The sequence below is a fragment of the Paralichthys olivaceus genome, chromosome 14, assembly GCF_024713975.1.
Source record: "Paralichthys olivaceus isolate ysfri-2021 chromosome 14, ASM2471397v2, whole genome shotgun sequence".
Taxonomy (NCBI): domain Eukaryota; kingdom Metazoa; phylum Chordata; class Actinopteri; order Pleuronectiformes; family Paralichthyidae; genus Paralichthys; species Paralichthys olivaceus.
Genome location: NC_091106.1, coordinates 12,723,156 through 12,741,236, shown reverse-complemented (window position 1 = coordinate 12,741,236; position 18,081 = coordinate 12,723,156). Strand labels below are relative to the sequence as shown.

At 42.1% G+C, this 18,081-nt stretch overlaps 1 protein-coding gene across 3 annotated transcripts in view; it reads left to right on the top strand.

Annotated features, from left to right (window-relative positions):
* Positions 1 to 18,081, top strand: part of wdfy4 (WDFY family member 4) — a 37,118-nt gene that overhangs the window by 4,990 nt on the left and 14,047 nt on the right. For 2 of the 3 annotated variants that reach the window (XR_011246123.1, XM_069539131.1), the window contains exons 5-46: positions 216 to 340; positions 544 to 672; positions 828 to 1,017; positions 1,743 to 1,932; positions 2,186 to 2,346; positions 3,465 to 3,697; positions 3,811 to 3,950; positions 4,043 to 4,173; positions 4,329 to 4,430; positions 4,543 to 4,733; positions 5,683 to 6,413; positions 6,570 to 6,663; positions 6,759 to 6,973; positions 7,088 to 7,170; positions 7,250 to 7,472; positions 7,626 to 7,702; positions 7,790 to 8,008; positions 8,210 to 8,388; positions 8,502 to 8,733; positions 9,144 to 9,289; positions 9,361 to 9,472; positions 9,555 to 9,745; positions 9,847 to 9,999; positions 10,142 to 10,215; positions 10,553 to 10,711; positions 10,847 to 10,941; positions 11,027 to 11,123; positions 11,253 to 11,455; positions 11,849 to 12,015; positions 12,097 to 12,216; positions 12,295 to 12,474; positions 12,556 to 12,714; positions 13,196 to 13,322; positions 13,413 to 13,561; positions 13,665 to 13,903; positions 13,986 to 14,107; positions 14,212 to 14,403; positions 14,497 to 14,606; positions 16,971 to 17,048; positions 17,177 to 17,368; positions 17,458 to 17,533; positions 17,624 to 17,832. Coding sequence is in view for 2 of the 3 variants with exons in the window: in XM_069539131.1 (XP_069395232.1) it covers positions 216 to 340; positions 544 to 672; positions 828 to 1,017; positions 1,743 to 1,932; positions 2,186 to 2,346; positions 3,465 to 3,697; positions 3,811 to 3,950; positions 4,043 to 4,173; positions 4,329 to 4,430; positions 4,543 to 4,733; positions 5,683 to 6,413; positions 6,570 to 6,663; positions 6,759 to 6,973; positions 7,088 to 7,170; positions 7,250 to 7,472; positions 7,626 to 7,702; positions 7,790 to 8,008; positions 8,210 to 8,388; positions 8,502 to 8,733; positions 9,144 to 9,289; positions 9,361 to 9,472; positions 9,555 to 9,745; positions 9,847 to 9,999; positions 10,142 to 10,215; positions 10,553 to 10,711; positions 10,847 to 10,941; positions 11,027 to 11,123; positions 11,253 to 11,455; positions 11,849 to 12,015; positions 12,097 to 12,216; positions 12,295 to 12,474; positions 12,556 to 12,714; positions 13,196 to 13,322; positions 13,413 to 13,561; positions 13,665 to 13,903; positions 13,986 to 14,107; positions 14,212 to 14,403; positions 14,497 to 14,606; positions 16,971 to 17,048; positions 17,177 to 17,368; positions 17,458 to 17,533; positions 17,624 to 17,832 (6,995 nt within the window). In the remaining variant the exon portion in view is untranslated. The remainder of the gene's footprint in view (positions 1 to 215; positions 341 to 543; positions 673 to 827; positions 1,018 to 1,742; positions 1,933 to 2,185; positions 2,347 to 3,464; positions 3,698 to 3,810; positions 3,951 to 4,042; positions 4,174 to 4,328; positions 4,431 to 4,542; positions 4,734 to 5,682; positions 6,414 to 6,569; positions 6,664 to 6,758; positions 6,974 to 7,087; positions 7,171 to 7,249; positions 7,473 to 7,625; positions 7,703 to 7,789; positions 8,009 to 8,209; positions 8,389 to 8,501; positions 8,734 to 9,143; positions 9,290 to 9,360; positions 9,473 to 9,554; positions 9,746 to 9,846; positions 10,000 to 10,141; positions 10,216 to 10,552; positions 10,712 to 10,846; positions 10,942 to 11,026; positions 11,124 to 11,252; positions 11,456 to 11,848; positions 12,016 to 12,096; positions 12,217 to 12,294; positions 12,475 to 12,555; positions 12,715 to 13,195; positions 13,323 to 13,412; positions 13,562 to 13,664; positions 13,904 to 13,985; positions 14,108 to 14,211; positions 14,404 to 14,496; positions 14,607 to 16,970; positions 17,049 to 17,176; positions 17,369 to 17,457; positions 17,534 to 17,623; positions 17,833 to 18,081) is intronic. The other variant, XM_069539132.1, reaches the window with a different exon arrangement.

Below are 18,081 nucleotides of genomic sequence, written 5' to 3'. Positions count from 1 at the left end.
CCACCCTCAATACTTTAGATTAATATGCTGTTTTCTATTCTAGTTGAACACTAGTTTACTTGACTTGAGTATGTATTTAGATTTTGATGGTTTCTGTGACAGTAGATGATAAAGAGAAGCAGCCGTAGTATGTAGTTGTCTTGTTGTCTTTGTCTGTGACCCCCCAGTCTTCTGCAGTCATGGCTCAGTGAATGTTGAGTATTTTGTGCTTTCAGAGGGGGCTCGTGAAGAGGTGGTGCGGTTCTTCCAGAGGCTGGACGAGAACAGAAAGTGTGAAATAGGAGAAAGTCTGGGCTGGCTCCTGTTAAAGTCCCTTTTGCTGCTGACAGCTGACAGCTCAGTGAGTTATACGTAATAGTTAGTTTTAAATGTTAGGTCTCTACACAATATGTCAACAATCCAAAAACTGGGACAACATGGCTTATTATTCGTATTATACGTTTAAGGATTCTTTTTAGATAAAGACTTGATCTCCTGAATTTATTTCACTTAAGATTATAATGCCTCAATGTAAACTGTGTTTATGTGTTTTTTTTTCTGAAGGATATATTGTCCTGTATAAATCCAGGGCTCCCTGTTGCTTTGGTGAAATGTCTGTACCTGCTAGTGTGCCTGCCAGCCAAAAAGGGGAACACGGCCATAGAAGACACATTTCAGGAGCCGCTAACCCAGGTCGTTTGAGGCAACATCCTCATTTTAAATTTACATTCGTTTACTCTTTTCATCCACATCATGCATGTTCACCTTGTCTATACTCTCTACTGCCTCAATTGTTCTCCATTGGATTTTAGCTTCACTCTCCACTTCTTCCCCCTGCTCTTTTCCAGGTTCTCCTCCAGCTCTGTCGACAGCCAGTCAATGTGGTGACACTAGTGGAAACTCAGGAACTGCAGTGTCTCATCATTGGCCTCACATCCCTATGGGATCAGACCAGCGCCGCCTGGAGGCACCAAGCCTCCCGCGTCCTTAAGGCAGTCTCTGCTGCTGCAACAAGCAACACTGTCTCAAGCTTGCAAGGTAAAGTGAATGAAATCTATTAGGACAAGTGTCATCTCTGTTGAGCTCATAGCCTTTTAATAGCTCTGCTTACTGTAATACTGTGGTTCTCAAACTGGGGTGCAGATCAGAAACTAAGTTGAATGATTATGATTCATGTAGAGAGAACAAACAAACTGAACTTAACTAAATTCATATTAAATCATTTAGAGCTTCTGAAGGCTGGCATGGCAGAATAAACTCTGTGACACTAATGGAACTGAACACATAAAAAACATTTGAAAACATTTTTTACAGAAAGTGGATAATTAGATTTTATTTGCATTTATTTTTGTCAGAGAGCTATTTTTATTTCAGTGGATGATTATACATAGACACATGATCACACACCCAAGTATAGATGCTCTGCAAGTATGTTTCACATGATGCATCCGTGAGTAGATGATTCACTCAAATGATTCACTCAGATGTGCTGTTACTTTGATTTATTTTGGACATCAATTATCAGCATTTTCCAGCATGATATTTTCTTCACGTGACTGTAGCTCCTTCCTACATTAGTCATATTGAATGAATATACATACTCTAATTTTTCCCTTTACGGTTTTTCAAAAGATGGACATTACTTATTTGTGATCCATTGCTTGAATTGGAAACTTTGAATGTGTTGACTCTGTTCTAATGTGCTGTACATCTCACAGCAATAACGACTTCACTTACCAAGAACGCTGGCTTTTTCAAATTAGGCAAGAACTGTGTGCGGATCTGCATCCAGAATCTGCTTCATATCGGTGCTGACGTCTCTGGACCGCTGCTCGCTGAAGTGGCTGTAGCGGTGTTTAGCTTCATTAGAGACACCTATCCCATCAATGCCGCTCTCTTCACTGAGTTTGACACCAACAGCGGCTACCAGGCCCTTGAGAACATCCTCACACGGTAAGACAAAAGGGCATAAACAGAACACTAATGAAACACTATGTGAGTTGAGGATTAGATGTAAAGGAATCTGTCAAAAAGGGACAAACTTGTTTAAAGATGTGAAAAGACATCAAAAGAATTCGATTTTGATCTACTTTTTAAAGGTTAAGGTAAATAGACATTCTGAGAAATTAAATGTGTTTTGCTCTTAGTCAGTAAAAAGACATCACTTACCTTTACCTTATGTCTTTTATCATGATACCATCATAAGCTGTGAGGAGGGTGTGTCCGAGGATCATTTTCAGCCTGTGGAGGAGTTGCTGGCTCTCATTGCATCTTTCACTCTGCTCGGAAAAACAGAGCTAAAAGTGGCTCTTTGTGTCACCAACCCCCAGCCTCCGGGCTTCAAGTTTGATCCAGCACTTACCAAAGGTAGGTCAAGTTTTCAACACAAGATCTGCATTGTTATTCTCTGGCTATTACCCCCTAATTAGCTCTAACGGTTTATTGTACCATGAGGATAAACTCTCAACCATCCCCTCCAAATGCACACTCCAAACCATCTAATTATTATCTTTGCATGGCTCAGCAAAGATGGGGGCGTGGGGAGGGGGATGTGCCCCCCAAATGACCACACAGTTCATCCCTCCTTTGCACTTTAGCCCTCACATAAACCACCTAAAAGTGCACCACCCCCTTTTCCCTTTCTTTGATTTCCCACACACCCCGACTCCTCACTCCCGCATCGCTACCCCGCTGCAGTGCACAACGCCCCTCACGTTAACAGGAAGCTGAGGTGATTATGTCTAGGATGATGAAGTGGAGGCTTCCCCTCTAACTCTGTTAGGATGCCCCACATCCATTCACCACTGGCCTACAGCAACCAGCCATCTATCATAGGTGCACACACACCTCCATCCAACACTCATAAATAGAGTGTCCATAATAAACACATACGTACCTATCCAAACATACAGAGGATGCATCTATCACACTGAGGAGTAGATGTCATTCCAGACGAGGGTCGGGGGATAGTTTTGTACTGATCTTATTTGAATTAAATGCAATTTTGATTAAGCGTGAAAATGAATCCTTTCCCTAACCAAGTATATATTCATGTTTACGACAAACACAAGTGAGTTTTGGTTTTCAAATCTAAGACCTTCTCTAAATATTTTGACAATACAGCAAACAAACTCTATCAAGGCAGATTATGCGACCTTTTCTGTCCTTTCATGCATGTTATGTTGTTTGTTCAATCTATCTATGTATGTGTAACTCAATTGACTTATGGGATTCAGCATGTGCTGTGTGTTAAAGGTTGTTTGTAATTTATCAGGTTTCCTCTTTCTATGAAATTGACTGACTGGCCTTGCCCGAGCAAAATCTGATAAAATCAAGCTTAACATTCAAAACATCTTTTAGCTAAATTGACCTCAAGCTGACTAAAACAAGAATACATCCTCCAAAAAGTTAAGCAACTACAACTAATACTGACATTATTTTATTCAATCTGACCTGTTTTAAATAACTGAAACCTCTGTTTCTAGGTTTAGCAGTAAAGAACCTGAAGGCCTTCCAGCTGCTGCAGGCCTCCTTGCTGCGTTCCCACGATTCTCTGATGAGCTGCCAGCTTCTTCGAACCCTGCAGACAATTTGGGAGAGGGATCCGGCCAATTTCTTTCTCTTGGAGTGGACTGTCCAGTCGATGGCTCAGGTGGCTGCCTGTGTGTGGCGTAAACCAGCACCTGCCCAAAAACTTTTCTTTTCACTGCTGGAGATGGTATGATTTCTACAGTTGACAGTAAAGCTCAAGCATGTGTTGTTTCTTTGATACATCATGTGTATGAGGTCTGATTAAATGCTGGGTTTCCTTCCTTCCTTCCTTTTCGACAGGTGGTATTTAAGTTGAACTACATTCCCCATGAGGCCTTACGTGCACTACTTGGTGTGCTGAAGCAGATTTGGGCTGGGGCTCTGGCTGGAGGGGTGGTGGGAACAGTGTTTGGAGTGGTTGCTCTTAAATGCTTTCATAGGTGAGCCGTGTTTGAGGATATTCTTGCTCCTACACCAAATACCTTTTTGTCCCTTGATGTATGTTGAATAAGATCCATCTCCTGCTCTCTAGGATGACATTGCACAGTGGTATGCTAGGTGAAGTGTTGAGTGACTGGGGTCTTCTAGAGCTGCTGCTCGGGGAACTTCGTAGGAGAGCTAAGATCCTCAGGAAGGCTGGAGTTGTGTCCTCCTCTCAAATAAGTATGAATCAACATTATCACAATTGTACAGTTACTAACAAACAACCCATTATCATTCAATTGAACGCAGGATGATTGAGTACTTATGGTTTTAATTTCTAAATGAAATCCTTTTGACAGTGTCTGGAAAACGTCTTGTGATGTTGTGCTCTTTAGATCCCCAGACAGTGCCATCTGTGGAAGACCGTGAGAGATTGCTCACTACCTGTATGCTTCAAGTTGTGTCAACACTTACTTTGCGTTCAATTAAAAACACAGGTACATGCACTTCATTTCATCTCCATTGTCCATGCTCTGTCACTTCTCTTAAGCTTATGTTCAGGCAAAAAACACTGTTGTATACTTACGTTTTTTTGCATGTTTATTCCAGTGTCAGTGCGAGACCTTGGGATGGTTCCCTACATAAAGATCTTCTTGGATGAAGATCAGTATCGAGGTCCCACTCTGAGTATTTTGGAGCAGCTAGCTGAGATAAACCCAGAAGAGTTCATGAGTACAGCCATAGGAGCCATCTGCTCCTCAACACAGCAGGAACTCAGGTTGAAGTGGGACCTTTTGCAGGTACTTGAATTTTTCATGCACTCAAAGTAGTAGACGGCGGCTTACAAACATCCAGAAACACAAGTGATCTCAGCTGAACTGAGAATGAAGTCTCCACTCTACATCAAACCATAACCAATTGTAATGCACTTAAAACATAATAAGCTAGTGAATTTATTTTCTTAGCATGTGGGACCCTGATTACATTTCAGATAAATGCAGATTGATTTGCTAAAACAGGTTTAGCTGTTAACTCTAGGCCAATTTGATTAGGCCAGCAGCTTTGTGCTGTGGCACTATGAAGATTACCACCTCTATCGGATCAGTGAATGGGACAGAGATCTAATTAAGCTTAACTAAGTTACACACCTACTGTATGTGTCCATTTTTATAGATGGCAGCAAGAGGAGCACTTGCAGATATTGTGTGTATTCAATGTGGGTGAGTGCTTGAGATTGCTTGTTTGTGCAATGTGCATGCATGCAGAAGTGTGTGTGTGTCTCTGTGTGTGTCTGTTCTTTGTGCTAACATGGTTAAGGCAAGTGGCAATCAGATTGGGTACGACCTGGGTTGGCAAGTGTTGAGAGCCATTGTGATTACTCCAGTTTCAGTTAATCACATTTCCCTCTGCGTTCTGCCTCACACATTACCTACCTGATGGATTAGCTCTTTAAATTGAATAAAACTAATGTTATTTTGTTCACCTCCAAAAACTAGTTACCAAAAATGATTTATGATATATCTGTGTGTTTCATCTATTTTTCATGACATTGTTTTAATTGACTAGAGAGGTGTTTTTAGCTGGGAGCAAAAGCAAAGTATCAAAATATCAAAAATCAAAATACTTCACAATACATTTACTTTCAACTATAGTAAAAAGAACCTTCTTTGTCGAATGTATGATTGGTTTGAGCATATTTGTTGATTCCACATGTCACTGTTTATGTGACTCCCCTCTTATGTATTTCAGTCTGTGCTGAAGGTCCTGGAGAGTCCCAACAGCTGGGACGCCTTCAGGAGAGCAGGAGGCTTCACCGGACTGCTGTCTCTGGTGATTGACATGGATGGAGCTCTGTCTGACCCTCCACAAGGAGAAGTGTGGAAGTCCTTGGGGCATCAAAAGCTGCTGGACCTCCTCCTCCTTGCTTTTCACATCATCGCCTTGGCTGTGCATCTTCACACAGTGAATGCACACCATTTTGAGACTGGCGGCTTTTATGAAAGGCTGGCAGATGCTCTGCTCCAGCTCGGCTGCTTCCACACTGAAAGCCCCAAGAAAGAGACCTGGGATGCTGAGCAGGGCCCCTGTCCTGAGACTGCAGGGGACAGTCGGGCTCCTGGAAAGAGCTTCCACCAGTTTGTTGATTTGGCAGAAGCTGCTGAAGCTCCCTCCTCTAACTCCACCACACTGCAGCACAATCTGCCTGTTACTCTTCGGATCTGTATAAAGCTGCTTTCGTTTCTTGACCAGTTTGCAGCAGGTGCCTTCTCTTCTCAAGAATTAAACTTGGGACTAGAGCCCGAGAGTGGGTCTGATGTAGATAAAGAGAAACTAAATAGACCAGCAGGATACGAAGTTGTGTGTTCAGGGTCCCCCCCTGCCCGTGCAGGATCAAGCCCACAGTCAGTGGTGGACACACAGGGAGGAACCAGGAGCACAGCTTCAAGTATTTCTACAGTCTGCACAGAGTCTCACTCCAGGTGGATATATGTAACCATTTGAAGGGGATTGAAAACTCAGGCATATTAATTGATTTTCTCGACTCTCAAATCTAAATTGTAGTTTTGTTGGAGAGTCTTATAAGTTATTTTATAAATATAAACCCATATTTTTCTTGTTTTTTGCTTGGCCCACAGTAGGTTCACTCGTGATCATGTTATTCTTCATCCAGGAGCAGTCAGAGTTATGATGACTCTCCTTCCTGCAGTGTTTACTCCCCAGGACCCACAGGTACATTTCTAGACTGAACATGTTACAGTCCCTTATGTTGCATAATATTTTCTACACAATAGAGCCACAGCTAACTTTGTTTCCCTCTTCCCCAGCTCTCTATGGAGATCCAGGTTTCATTGGCAAACCATGTCCAGGCCATGGTCAAACCTGAGCGAAACCGGCAGATAATGTGCGAGGGCGGGCTGTTGTCCACGCTCCTGGTCCACTGTCAGAGCATGTTGTTGATTCCAAACCACCCGTTACATCTACCTATTACACGTATCTTGGAAAAGCTCTCCTCCCAGTCCATCACACATTCAGACTTCAGGTCAGACATACACTGTCTCTGATGTTTGAACACATGCATTTTCTTTATTGGAATGCAATTCCTTCTCAATATTTACTCTGGCAAGATCTGACATGCTCTTTTTTCCCTCCTCAGAAAGTTCCTGTGTTTAGGAGACCCTCTTATGTGCTTGGCAGACAAAACAGCAACGCAAACACAGCAAGCTCCTGCATTAAATGGTAATCAATTGTTTTGTGACAATGACTACATTCATGGTCTTTGTAACATTTTATTGAATCCACATCAATTTGGTCTTAGAAACAGAGACAGATGGTGCAGCAGGATCTTCAGTAAAGACTCTGAAGCGGACCTTCAGCTTGTTGCAGTCTACAGCTCACAGTGAATCCACAGTTGGTTCTTCAATCCCCGTCCATCAGATCATTAGTCTGGTATCCATGACATCACCGCGCACCTTCAGACCACACAGAGTCTCCTCCTCACCTGCCTTTGTAGAGTTTGACATGAGTGAGAGTGGATATGGGTGAGTCTTGTTTTACTGGGTTTTTGTGTTTCCCTGCAATTGGACTTGTGACTAAATAACTTTTGCAGTACCAATAAGTAATGCTAATCAAGTGTAAATATAAGAACATCAGTAATTCACTAATTTGCTGGTATGTGATGGTGTGCTTCGCAGCTGTCTCTTCCTTCCCTCTCTGGCTACAGTGAAAGGAGTGACTGCTGATTCAATTTCAACAGGTGGAATTGGAGGAGGTAAGTAATTATTCTAAATAAGTGATAGTGTCATATTTGTTAATAAATCTTAATACAATCCCACATCCTCCCCCTTTCATGTTTTAGACTGCAGGGGTTTTCCACCTATAGCTGGTCTCTCGTTTTCCTGCTGGTTCCAGATCAACAGGTTCAGTTCAGCCTGTGATTCACACCCAATCCGTCTGTTGTCAGTGGTTCGCCACATGTCCCGGACTGAACAACAGTACATCTGCCTGTCAATCTCCTTCTCAGCCTATGATGGCTGTCTGGTAATTTCCACGGAGGAGGAGGCATTTACATTCCTGGGTAAGAGCTGTAAAAGTTCAGCCAGTATTTGCCAATTGTGAATATAGCATAACATTTATTGATTATTCCGATTTTTTTTCTAGCCATCCTCATCAACTGTCAGCTACTTTTTCCATTCTGTTCTTATAATACAATTGTTAAACACGTGATTTATACAGCAAAGTGATGTTTGAATGTCTTCCTCCATGTCTGTTATGTTAGATATGATGGAGCCAGAAGTTTGCACTCCCACTTCTTTGCCTGCATCACTGAGGCTGCGCTGCTCCAGCATGCTGGTCCCAGGTCAGTGGCACCATCTGGCTGTGGTCATGTCCAAAGACGTGAAGAAGAGCTGTATGACCTCAGCATACTTCAATGGCAAGGCGTTGGGGACAGGAAAGGTATGAGGAGCTGATGATAAAAGTGATTCCAGGTGTAATGTGGTAGTTACATATTCATGTATCATACACACTTCCATGTTCAGAAGAAGTAATGCCTGTGCATTCTCTGTCAGATGAGGTATATTCAGCCTTTCCCTGGTCAGTGTGTCTCCATGGACCCGACAGCTGTGGTTGATGTGTACGGACTGATAGGAACACCAGCTCTCTGGAAGGAACATGCGGCTCTTGTGTGGCGAGTGGGTCCTTCTTACCTTTTTGAAGAGGTTTTGAGTCCGGAGGCAGTGGGTGTCATATACACCCAAGGCACTGCCTATCTAGGCAACTTTCTGGCTCTGCGTAACACAGGTGAGTTAGGAGAGTATTTCTCATTTATTTTTAAGTCGTCATGGATAAGGGCCTTTGAGGTGTATAGAATCAATAAGATCTGGTCATGGTAAAAGATAACATTTCTCTTTAGATTCTTTATGGACGTTCTTTGTATTATTTACTATTTCTTCCCCCCTTGCTGTGTCATGCAGGTAATTATGTTGTCACGGTGCTTTGCATGCTCGCATTAGTTTCTCTGCAGAACAGACAATGCGCTTCAATATAGAAGCATAGTACTCACACTGAGACAGTCAAAAGTTACTGACATGACACTTTTCTCTAGTTAAAACATTGATTTCATGTTCATGGAAAGACAGAGTTCCTCTTCTTTAGCCTCATTGTTTTAACTTTTCTGATAAGTGTTTTCTTACCTCTGTATTTGTTTCCAGGTGATCAGCCAGAGTCTCTCCCTCTCAGGCTGGTTCCTGAGGAAAGGATTTCATTTGGTATCAACCCAGCAATTTCTACATTAACGACTGTTGTACAGATCAGAGAGGATTACAATGAGGTGGACTGCAGACTGATTGCTAAAGAGGTAAGGTGCCACTTAGAACCGATGTGTATGTTGTTTTCACACAGAGTAGCAATCAGTGTGTCAAATTACAGATGGGGATAACTTCTCGTGATCACTCCACGCCTGTGTTCCTTGCACGAAACATCAGCCAGCACCTGAGTGGTACAGCTCGCACCATAGGAGCAGCGCTGGTTGGACATTTTGGTAATAATATTTTAAAAGCTTATTTCTGCTTTAATTGATTCTTTGAGGCACATTTTCTGAACTCCTGGCTTCTTCCCTCTAGGTGTGCGTACATTCACTCCTCGCAGTGCACCTAATGCTTTCCTGTATGTTGGTGGGCCTGCAGTTGTTCTCACTCTTGTTGCAATGGCTCCAGATGACAGCTCTTTGTATGCAACTGTTAAAGTTCTGCTTTCTGTGCTGGAGACCAACTCTGCCATGCAAGAGGAAATGAAACGCATCAACGGATACAAGGTCTGCTGAATTATGCTTAAAGTCACTGGAATGGTTACACATTGCGTATAAACACAACAAAAACAACTCTGCTCTTTACCTGTAATTATCTCTCATTGTAGCTGTTAGCTTTCCTGCTGAAGATGAAGAGAAGTCTGGTCAGCAACAGAACCCTTCAGTTGGTTCTGTATCTTGCAAATTCAGTGGAGCTGAGCTCTGAATCTGGTTGCCTACAAAACACACCTGCTTTCCAAGCGCTGCTGTGTGACCTCGAGGTAAGCATCAAAGTCTTTGCAGAAACATTCAGTGGATTTAGGGAGATGGGATATTCTTGTCCAGCCAGTATTTATTTGGAAATATTTAAATTGCTTTTGGAAGCTGATAGTTTGTTTCTTTTTCATTGCTCCGTGTTTTCAGGTGTGGCAGAACACATCTGAGAATTTGGACCTTTTAGTTCTGAACCACTTAACTGAGATCCTGAAATCCTCAAGGTAAAGTCATCCGAAGTGATCAGCGTGTGAAAAGTTCACAGATAATATGTTGTAGCTTTAATCCAATTCATTTTTAACTCACATGGCTAAAAAGTTACGTAACACAATAAAGAGGCCTTTGTTTGGGAGTGACGACACACTTCATCGGCTGTTCTGTCAAAATCTGCAGCGGTCTGTCATCAATATCACAGAAATGTTCAACAGAATCAGTCACAGAGGCTGAGGAGAGGAGCATGACTGAACATGTGCATGGATTCCTGAATTAGATTATCTGTCTGTGGGAACAGACTGTGATTGATATTAATGCTCTCTCTGTTTTTCTCGCTATCCTCAACAGTGACAGCAAGAGTGCTGAGGTCATGCACTCTATAGGCCTGCTACCAAAGCTGCTCTTTGAGCTGTCTGATCCCAATGTAAACTTTCGGAAGGTTGCGGTCATTTCCAGTGTTATTTCATCCCTCCTAAAAGCTCACTTCACCCCCCTGGACATGAGCAGGTACAGTCTTGGAATATATCCTGTGTGTACGTGCACAAGTTCTCCTGTTATACTGTTTTAACATAAAAATATCAGATCCATTAAGTAGTTAGGAACAGCTCTATATTTATAATGTGTCTTTATAATGTTTGTCAGACTTGGGCTCTTCCTGGTCTACACACTGCCTCCACTTAGTGACAAGACTGAAGACATGGAGATATCTGACAGTGATCTTTCCCTGGAAACACCAGGTACACACATGGTAGACCACACACAACCCCGACTTATACAATGTCTTACATGACTCATGAATGACATGTCCTGTCTGTGCTGTAGCTCAGAGCACTGGTCCAGCCAGCCTCATCTGGATCCGCAACCAGCTGTTACTGGTACTTTGTGAAATCCTCGACTCAGACAGCCTTCTAACCAAAGAGTGAGTATCTTCTGTCACAGTTTATTTTCAAAACTGGAACAAAAACCCATTTTCCCAGTTTTTCATGTGCCATAATACCATGCCAGAAGCACTAACTGAATTAGTCTGTTATGTCTTATTCCACACTAGTCAGCAGAAACAAGCGTTTGATTCCCTGGGCAGTGATTGGTTCCTGCTCTTCCTTCAGCCCCATCTTCACCCTTCTACCTTGAAACTGGGTCTCGTCTTGCTCACACACTTTCTTTTCAATCCGGACCAGCAGAGCAACTTCAGAGAAAGCGTGCTCCCAGGAGCACTCATTAAAGGCATGGCAGAACCCGTTACCGTCATGGGTAAGGTTGGATAATTCCTCATAATGAAGCAGAAAACTGATTAGATATAATTTTGCTACTTTCAGTGGAACCACTATCATGTTATTAAAGTTATTTTTATATTTTTATACACAACATTGATTAAATAAGTTAGAAAAAATATATTAAATTCTATTGAAATCATTTAGGTATTATAAGATTTATGAAATATTTAGTAATTTGTGAGTTAGATTATAACTGAATATGATTTTGCATTCATAAATATCAGCCTTAAGTATATTAATTGAAATTATAGTTTATAGTTTACCAGTATTAGTATGACTGAACACCTTAAATTCATAGTCTTCTAAGATTTTGAATATTTTGTGTGTCCTATATTCATCCAAAATCTTTCTTTTCTTGCTATGACTCCAGACAAACTTCAAGCCCATTCATGGTCATACGAGAACCCCAGCACCTCATGTCGAGGGTTCTATCTTCTACGGGGGCTGCTGATCAGACACTCTCACCTGCCTCAGGTGTATGAAGCTCTGGCTGCTTTGCTATTAGAGAAGACAACCCGTCACACTGTGGATGGGAAGGTGAGAGTTTTTAGGAATTTATCAGAATAATCTTCATCCTCATCTCAGTCATAATATTTTTATATTACATTTCATCTACAGGTGCATTTGGATGATACCCTACAGTCAATGATTGACAGTGAAGCAGAAGCTCCTGCTCATCAGTTCTCTGTTGAAGCTGTCACAATTTTGCTGGAGTTAGTCAAAATTGTCATTACTCAGGTAAGAATGTAAAAATCTTGCATCTCCTCAGTATTTTTCACCCCAAATTGGTAACGTGTAATACATTTTCCTCTCCAGCCTGTTACTCCATTGAAGTGCACGCCAGGCACTGATGCATCCTGGGAGTTGCAGCTCCCAGCAAGTGTCATGCAGTTTCTTTGTCTTCTCCATAACCTTCGGCCAAGAGACCCACTGTGGGTATCTCCAGATTTCCTCCATGCACTCGCTGGAACTGTTTACCCTCTGGACAGCTCAGCGGTTTGTATGTCCTCTGTTCATGAAGCCCTTCAATATTCCATTATCTCTAGTCTTACTCACTGGTGTGGTCATGTCTTTCAGAGTGTTGCTGAGCCTTCCCCAGTGAGGGACGATCAGGACACATTCAAAAGTTGTCAAACCAGGAAGCCAGTGTGCGACTTCATTCGAATACTGCTAATGGACAGTCTCCTTAATGTTTCTGCCAACACCAGCGCATATCCTCCTTTTCTGCTGCTGGAGGTGAATCCATATGCACATTAACACAAGAAATCCTTCATGTTGTATAGCTCATAGATATCTCTTACTTATGTCTGCATTTGTACACATACATGCTCCAGATAGTATTGCCAATGTGCATCCCACTGAAAATGCTCTTTGGTATACTGCAAAACTCTCATTTCTCCAGAAGGTGCCACCCTTTGCTCAGTTACAGAATAAGGCAGAGCCAAGGTTCTGTTGATGAACTCATTCACTGTTAGTATGGAGAGAACAGCTATAGGCAAAGAAATCCAGGTTTCTGTAATTGTGTTTTCAGTTAGCCACACGCACACCACAACTAGCACCACCTACACTTGAGATGACAGTGGAAAAATATGTTTCCCTCACAATCAGGTGTAATAGAGGAAATAATCTTCACATATTAAAATGTTAACACATTTGTTGTTTTTAGCTGCGTCATGTTTTCTAACCAGTTATATATATATATATATAAATGTTTCAGTTTTGCCCTGATGGTGCATCGCTGGAACAGAGGAAGATTTTCCAGACGGAGCTACTGGAGTTGATGATGGACATCATTCACATGCTCAGCCATGACGATGAAAACAACACTCATCTCAACTCACAAGGTCGATTGTTCATGCATGTTTCCTCAAACCCGAAACTGACCTGACTATTCATTAAAGTATCTCATGTGAATGACCTTTCATATCTTACAGACTCGAATAAGAGGCGTGAAGGACTGATGGGCATGTTGATGGAGAATGTGGTGCTCTTCACTAAGACTCTGCTGCACAAACTTTACAGTGGAACATTCTTGGGAGACTCTGACACTTTGCTCAACTTCCTCACAGATCAGATTGTGGTGGTGAGAAGAAGATGTAGAAACACCTCATATAGATACTTAATATATATAATTACTTAACATGGGAAAATAAAGTTCACCAAAAATGTCTAAATAATATTTCCAGGCTCTGGAGAAAGGCCAAACTCAGAAAGAGAAGATGGTGTCTGCCCTCTACTCGTGCACCAATGAAGTCCTGCTTTATTTCTTGTCTCAACCGCGTAATTCCCAAGAAGAAAAGCAAGGAGTCATCAGGACATTACAGACCTTCATGGAACGCTGGGATGTTGTCATGGCAACTTACAATGCAAACGTGAACTTTATTTCATGCCTTCTTCATTGTCTGTTACTGATACGATCTGGCAGGTAATTTTTGAAACCACACAGACAAACATGTAGATGAAGCTAGCATCCACTTTTAATTCACACTGTCACACTTATGTTGTAGCTACCCTGACGGATTTGGATGTTCTGTGCAAAAACGTCAGAAGAGGTCGTTATCCTTTCACCTATTTCCTACCAAAGTCAAACATCCTGCAGGCCTCAGAAAAAGAGCAGACACCACCACAGGTATGATGCCCAAGAATTTGTTTGCAGGGTTTATTTAACTTCATTGTGTCATCCTGCCTTTTGGGTTAAAAGCTCGAAACAAATGTGTGTTTGTGTGTGCACAGATGGCAGAGAACTAGTGTCCTTAGCAGAGGCCTGTTGGTCAAAGGTCATGGTGGAGAGGCAACACATGCTTGAAGAGACATATAAGATCGAGATCTCAGCGACACACAGAACGAAGAAAGGGTCTGTCAGCATGACTGATATCAGCCCTCTCTGGGAGGAGATGGCACACAAAGCCTGGCTGCTACACATAGGTTAGCACTCATTATACTAATAACTGCAGATGGAGAAGATGTCTGAATGTTAGGCCCGTGATCTTGACATTAAAATTTTGTTCATCTTTGTAGAATCTCAGAAGAAGAAGGTGGAGAGCAGTACTCAGAAGTCGTTTGGTATGATCAGCAATGCAGTTCGCTCAGCTTGGGGCAGACCAAACAAAGCTTCAGTAACGGTCGAGGTAAATACAATACTCGTGTTAAGTCAGTGCTTGGACGATGTGTTGACTGTGGGGTCACCTTTTCCCAGGATCATCTCTATCCCAGTACACTGAGCCCAAACACTCAATCCCAAAGTCACTGCTGTGTTTGTGCTGTGGGCCGTCCAGCCCTGTGGGGGTGTTTGATTATTTCTTTAAATGGATTTGGATTATTACAGCTGATTGCCCCTGAGTGGGCATAGTAATTGATATCTGTTAGGCCTATCCATGGGAACACTCACTACAACACACTGTTTGCGGCTGAAGGTTAAAGACGCGTTTATTGTTGTTTTTCCCCCCGAAACACGTGGCCCACATCATTAGTTCCCCCACAACGCTTAAGACGTCGAGCCATCTGGAGCAGGAAGCGGGGACATATTACTCAGGCACACAGGCATGAAATTACCGCGTCTGTGTGTCTGTCTCACCTCCACAAAGTGCGTGTGTGCGTGTGTTCTTGTTTGTGCACATCTCTTGCCCACAGAAATCGGGTTGGCAATTATATTGGTACCAATCTGATGAAAACATTATTCATTTGATGTTATTCTTTATCATATCAGTCTTTGACAGGCTATCAAAATGGGTGATGAATTGTTTTTCCATCTGAGAGGTAGAGAAGAAGAGGGAGGGATGTTTGCCTTCTCCCTCTCTGCAGTGTGTTGCACCACTTTGCTCTGAGTAGGTTGCAGCATGCAGCGAGCGTTCAAAAAATGATACTCAGATCTTCGGTAATGGTCAGCCAGTGCGCTCATTTAGCCATTCATCCTCATGAACAAACAAGTGAGTCATTAATTAATTTCTGGATCATCAACTTATGACCTTTATTTGGAAAGTCATGAGCTTATGTGGAGTCTTTTCAGTCACTGTATCCATAGTATTGCATTTTTACTGAGCAGTGAGCAGAGTTTCCGGGTGTCAGATATCTACTTTTACTGAACAAAACAGAATTTTAAAGCCGACGGTAGGTAATGAATGAGAATATAGAGACTGATAGGCAGCCTGCATCCTAAGTCAAGCTTCAGTACAATCCTAGAGATTTATTTCATCAGCGAATGCAGTTTCCATAATCATATCTGTGTCCTCATATTAGAAAGATAATTAACAGCACTAATGATCACGTTAAGTTCATTACACATTCACTGCCAGCCCAGAATGAAGTTGACATTATGTTGCCTTATCATCAAAGGTGGCGTATTGTTGGGAAGTCATTAAAATGGAAATGAGTGTGATGTTCTGATGTTAATTGCAGTGGGAAGAGATGAGTTATGTATTTAATGCAACATTTAAAAAGCCAATGAGGTTCCTATCTGCTAAATAGGGTAATTAATGCTATATATTACTTATGTTTGTCCAAATGAAGGAATGAAATTAGGAGATGATGACGCCGACTTGCTGTTTATCTGTCAAAACACGGCTCTAGCTTGCAAACTTCATTATTACTCTCTTTTCTGTAATATTTCTATAATCTGCCCTCAAATTACTCCTTTATTTCTTTCTCTTCACAGCTTTTCATTCCAATAGGCAGTCACTCATTTAGAGAAACAGTTTTCATTCTCTAGAGGGCTTGTCAAAGTTTGTCGTCAACTTTTATGCACAGATTTCTTTTTCGGAAATGATGTTGAATTTTTCGTCTTAGAGAGAAGGTTGTTTCCTTTTTATTTTCCTTGAATTCATCATTTGCATTCTTTGGATTGTACTGCAAAAGACAGAATTAAAACATCTGTAAATAAGACTCGGTATAAAGAGTTACTGCATGTTCATTCAGTCAATTAAATGGTTTTCCTGGGTCAGCTGTAAGGATGGACACATGTTGTTTCACTAGTCTCTCAGCGAGCACTGCTGTGATGATGGGCTTAATGAAGCAGTTAACAGTCAGAATATGATCCCAGTGTGTCTGCTGAACATGAGCATCCTGCAGTGTCAACACGGCTCTGTTTGTGCTTTTTCTATTTTTTCTTCCCCTTTCTCTTTTAATCGACACACGCACACTTGCTCGCACACACTGTAGATGCACACATACACACTTACCTTGCCCTTGACTGTGGCATGGCTCAGTGATATTAATGTTTATTTTAATCAGATCACACCAACAAATGATTACATTTCCAGACAGGGTTATTGTAACACTGTAGCCACTAGCTTATTTTGCCCAGTGAATGCAATTTAGAACAGATGTAATTTTATGAATGCATTGTAATTGCATGAGGAAACAACAATACCATTATGAATATACAATCTCTGTGAACATAATGTGTTGTGTGTGTACAATATAAGCTCGAGGAAGAGCGATTGTGCAACCGGCTCTTTTCATTTGCACCCTTCAGGTTACTGTCCTTTCTCTTGTAGGAGTTTCTGACCTGCATGGAGTCACATCGACACAGAGGCCACAGCATTTTTCAGAATATGAAGACGAACCACTTACAGGTTTGACTGAAACATAACAGTGAATATACTGAAACAAATGTTATTAAAAAGCCAAAATTAGATCTGTAATAATTTCCCATTCCCTCTCATCTAATCCTTCCATTCTGGGCCTGCTTTCTGCGATCCAGTTACAAGCCAGCAAGTGGGAGCAAGCAAGCTCTAAGTGGCTGCGCGTGGAAGCCGAGTTGCTGAGGGAGAGAGCTTTATTTGGACCTGGCCCAGGAGTGCTGCTGACGCGAGACTGGGTGCAAGATGCTGCCGAAGGACCCAATCGGACCAGATCACGCATCCGCAGAAAGACTTTGAGGCAATCCAGACGGGTACAGCCTTTCAGTTCAATGCAGGGTCATATTTCATGTTACATAATGCACAGTCTAACCTTTAACAGTGCCATATGTTGTTACAACAGGTGCTAGGAACGCTGTGTCTGGGCTTAAGGACTGGCACATGTGAGGAGAACAAAAATAAAACAGATGGAGACACAGGTTAAGAAGAGTGTTGATCTTTTTAAATTTTCTCTAACCAGAAAGTTTTGGATGTAAACTCAGTGAAAAAATGTGTTTGATTTGTAACAGAGCCCAAGATGCTGTTTGAAGTTGGCGCTGAGGCTAAAGAGGATGGAGAGGAGAGAGGGCAGGATTGTTTGACCTTTTTCCCTGTTCTAAATGAGACACCGGCTGTCAATGAGAGTTCACCTGACCCTTCAACCCTCGAACCCTGCTCCCAAACACAAGACTGCCCTGACATACGCATAATCCTGCAGGAGTTGCACCCTGGAGAGGAGGTACTGTAGCGCGGGAGGGTTTGTTGGTTTGCTGGGCTAAAAACAACATGCCTCAACACAAGCGCAACTCCCTTCCACCCTACTAATATTCACAATCATAATTATCTGATGTAGACTGAGGGATTCCAGTAGCCCAGCGCTGCTATCAGAATTTCATCTTTCCTCATTAGTGTAACGTTTTAATGTCGAGGCCCAGCTCGGCTCTTCTCATTCTTCCTGTGAGTAAGAAAGCAGAGAACATGTTGACAG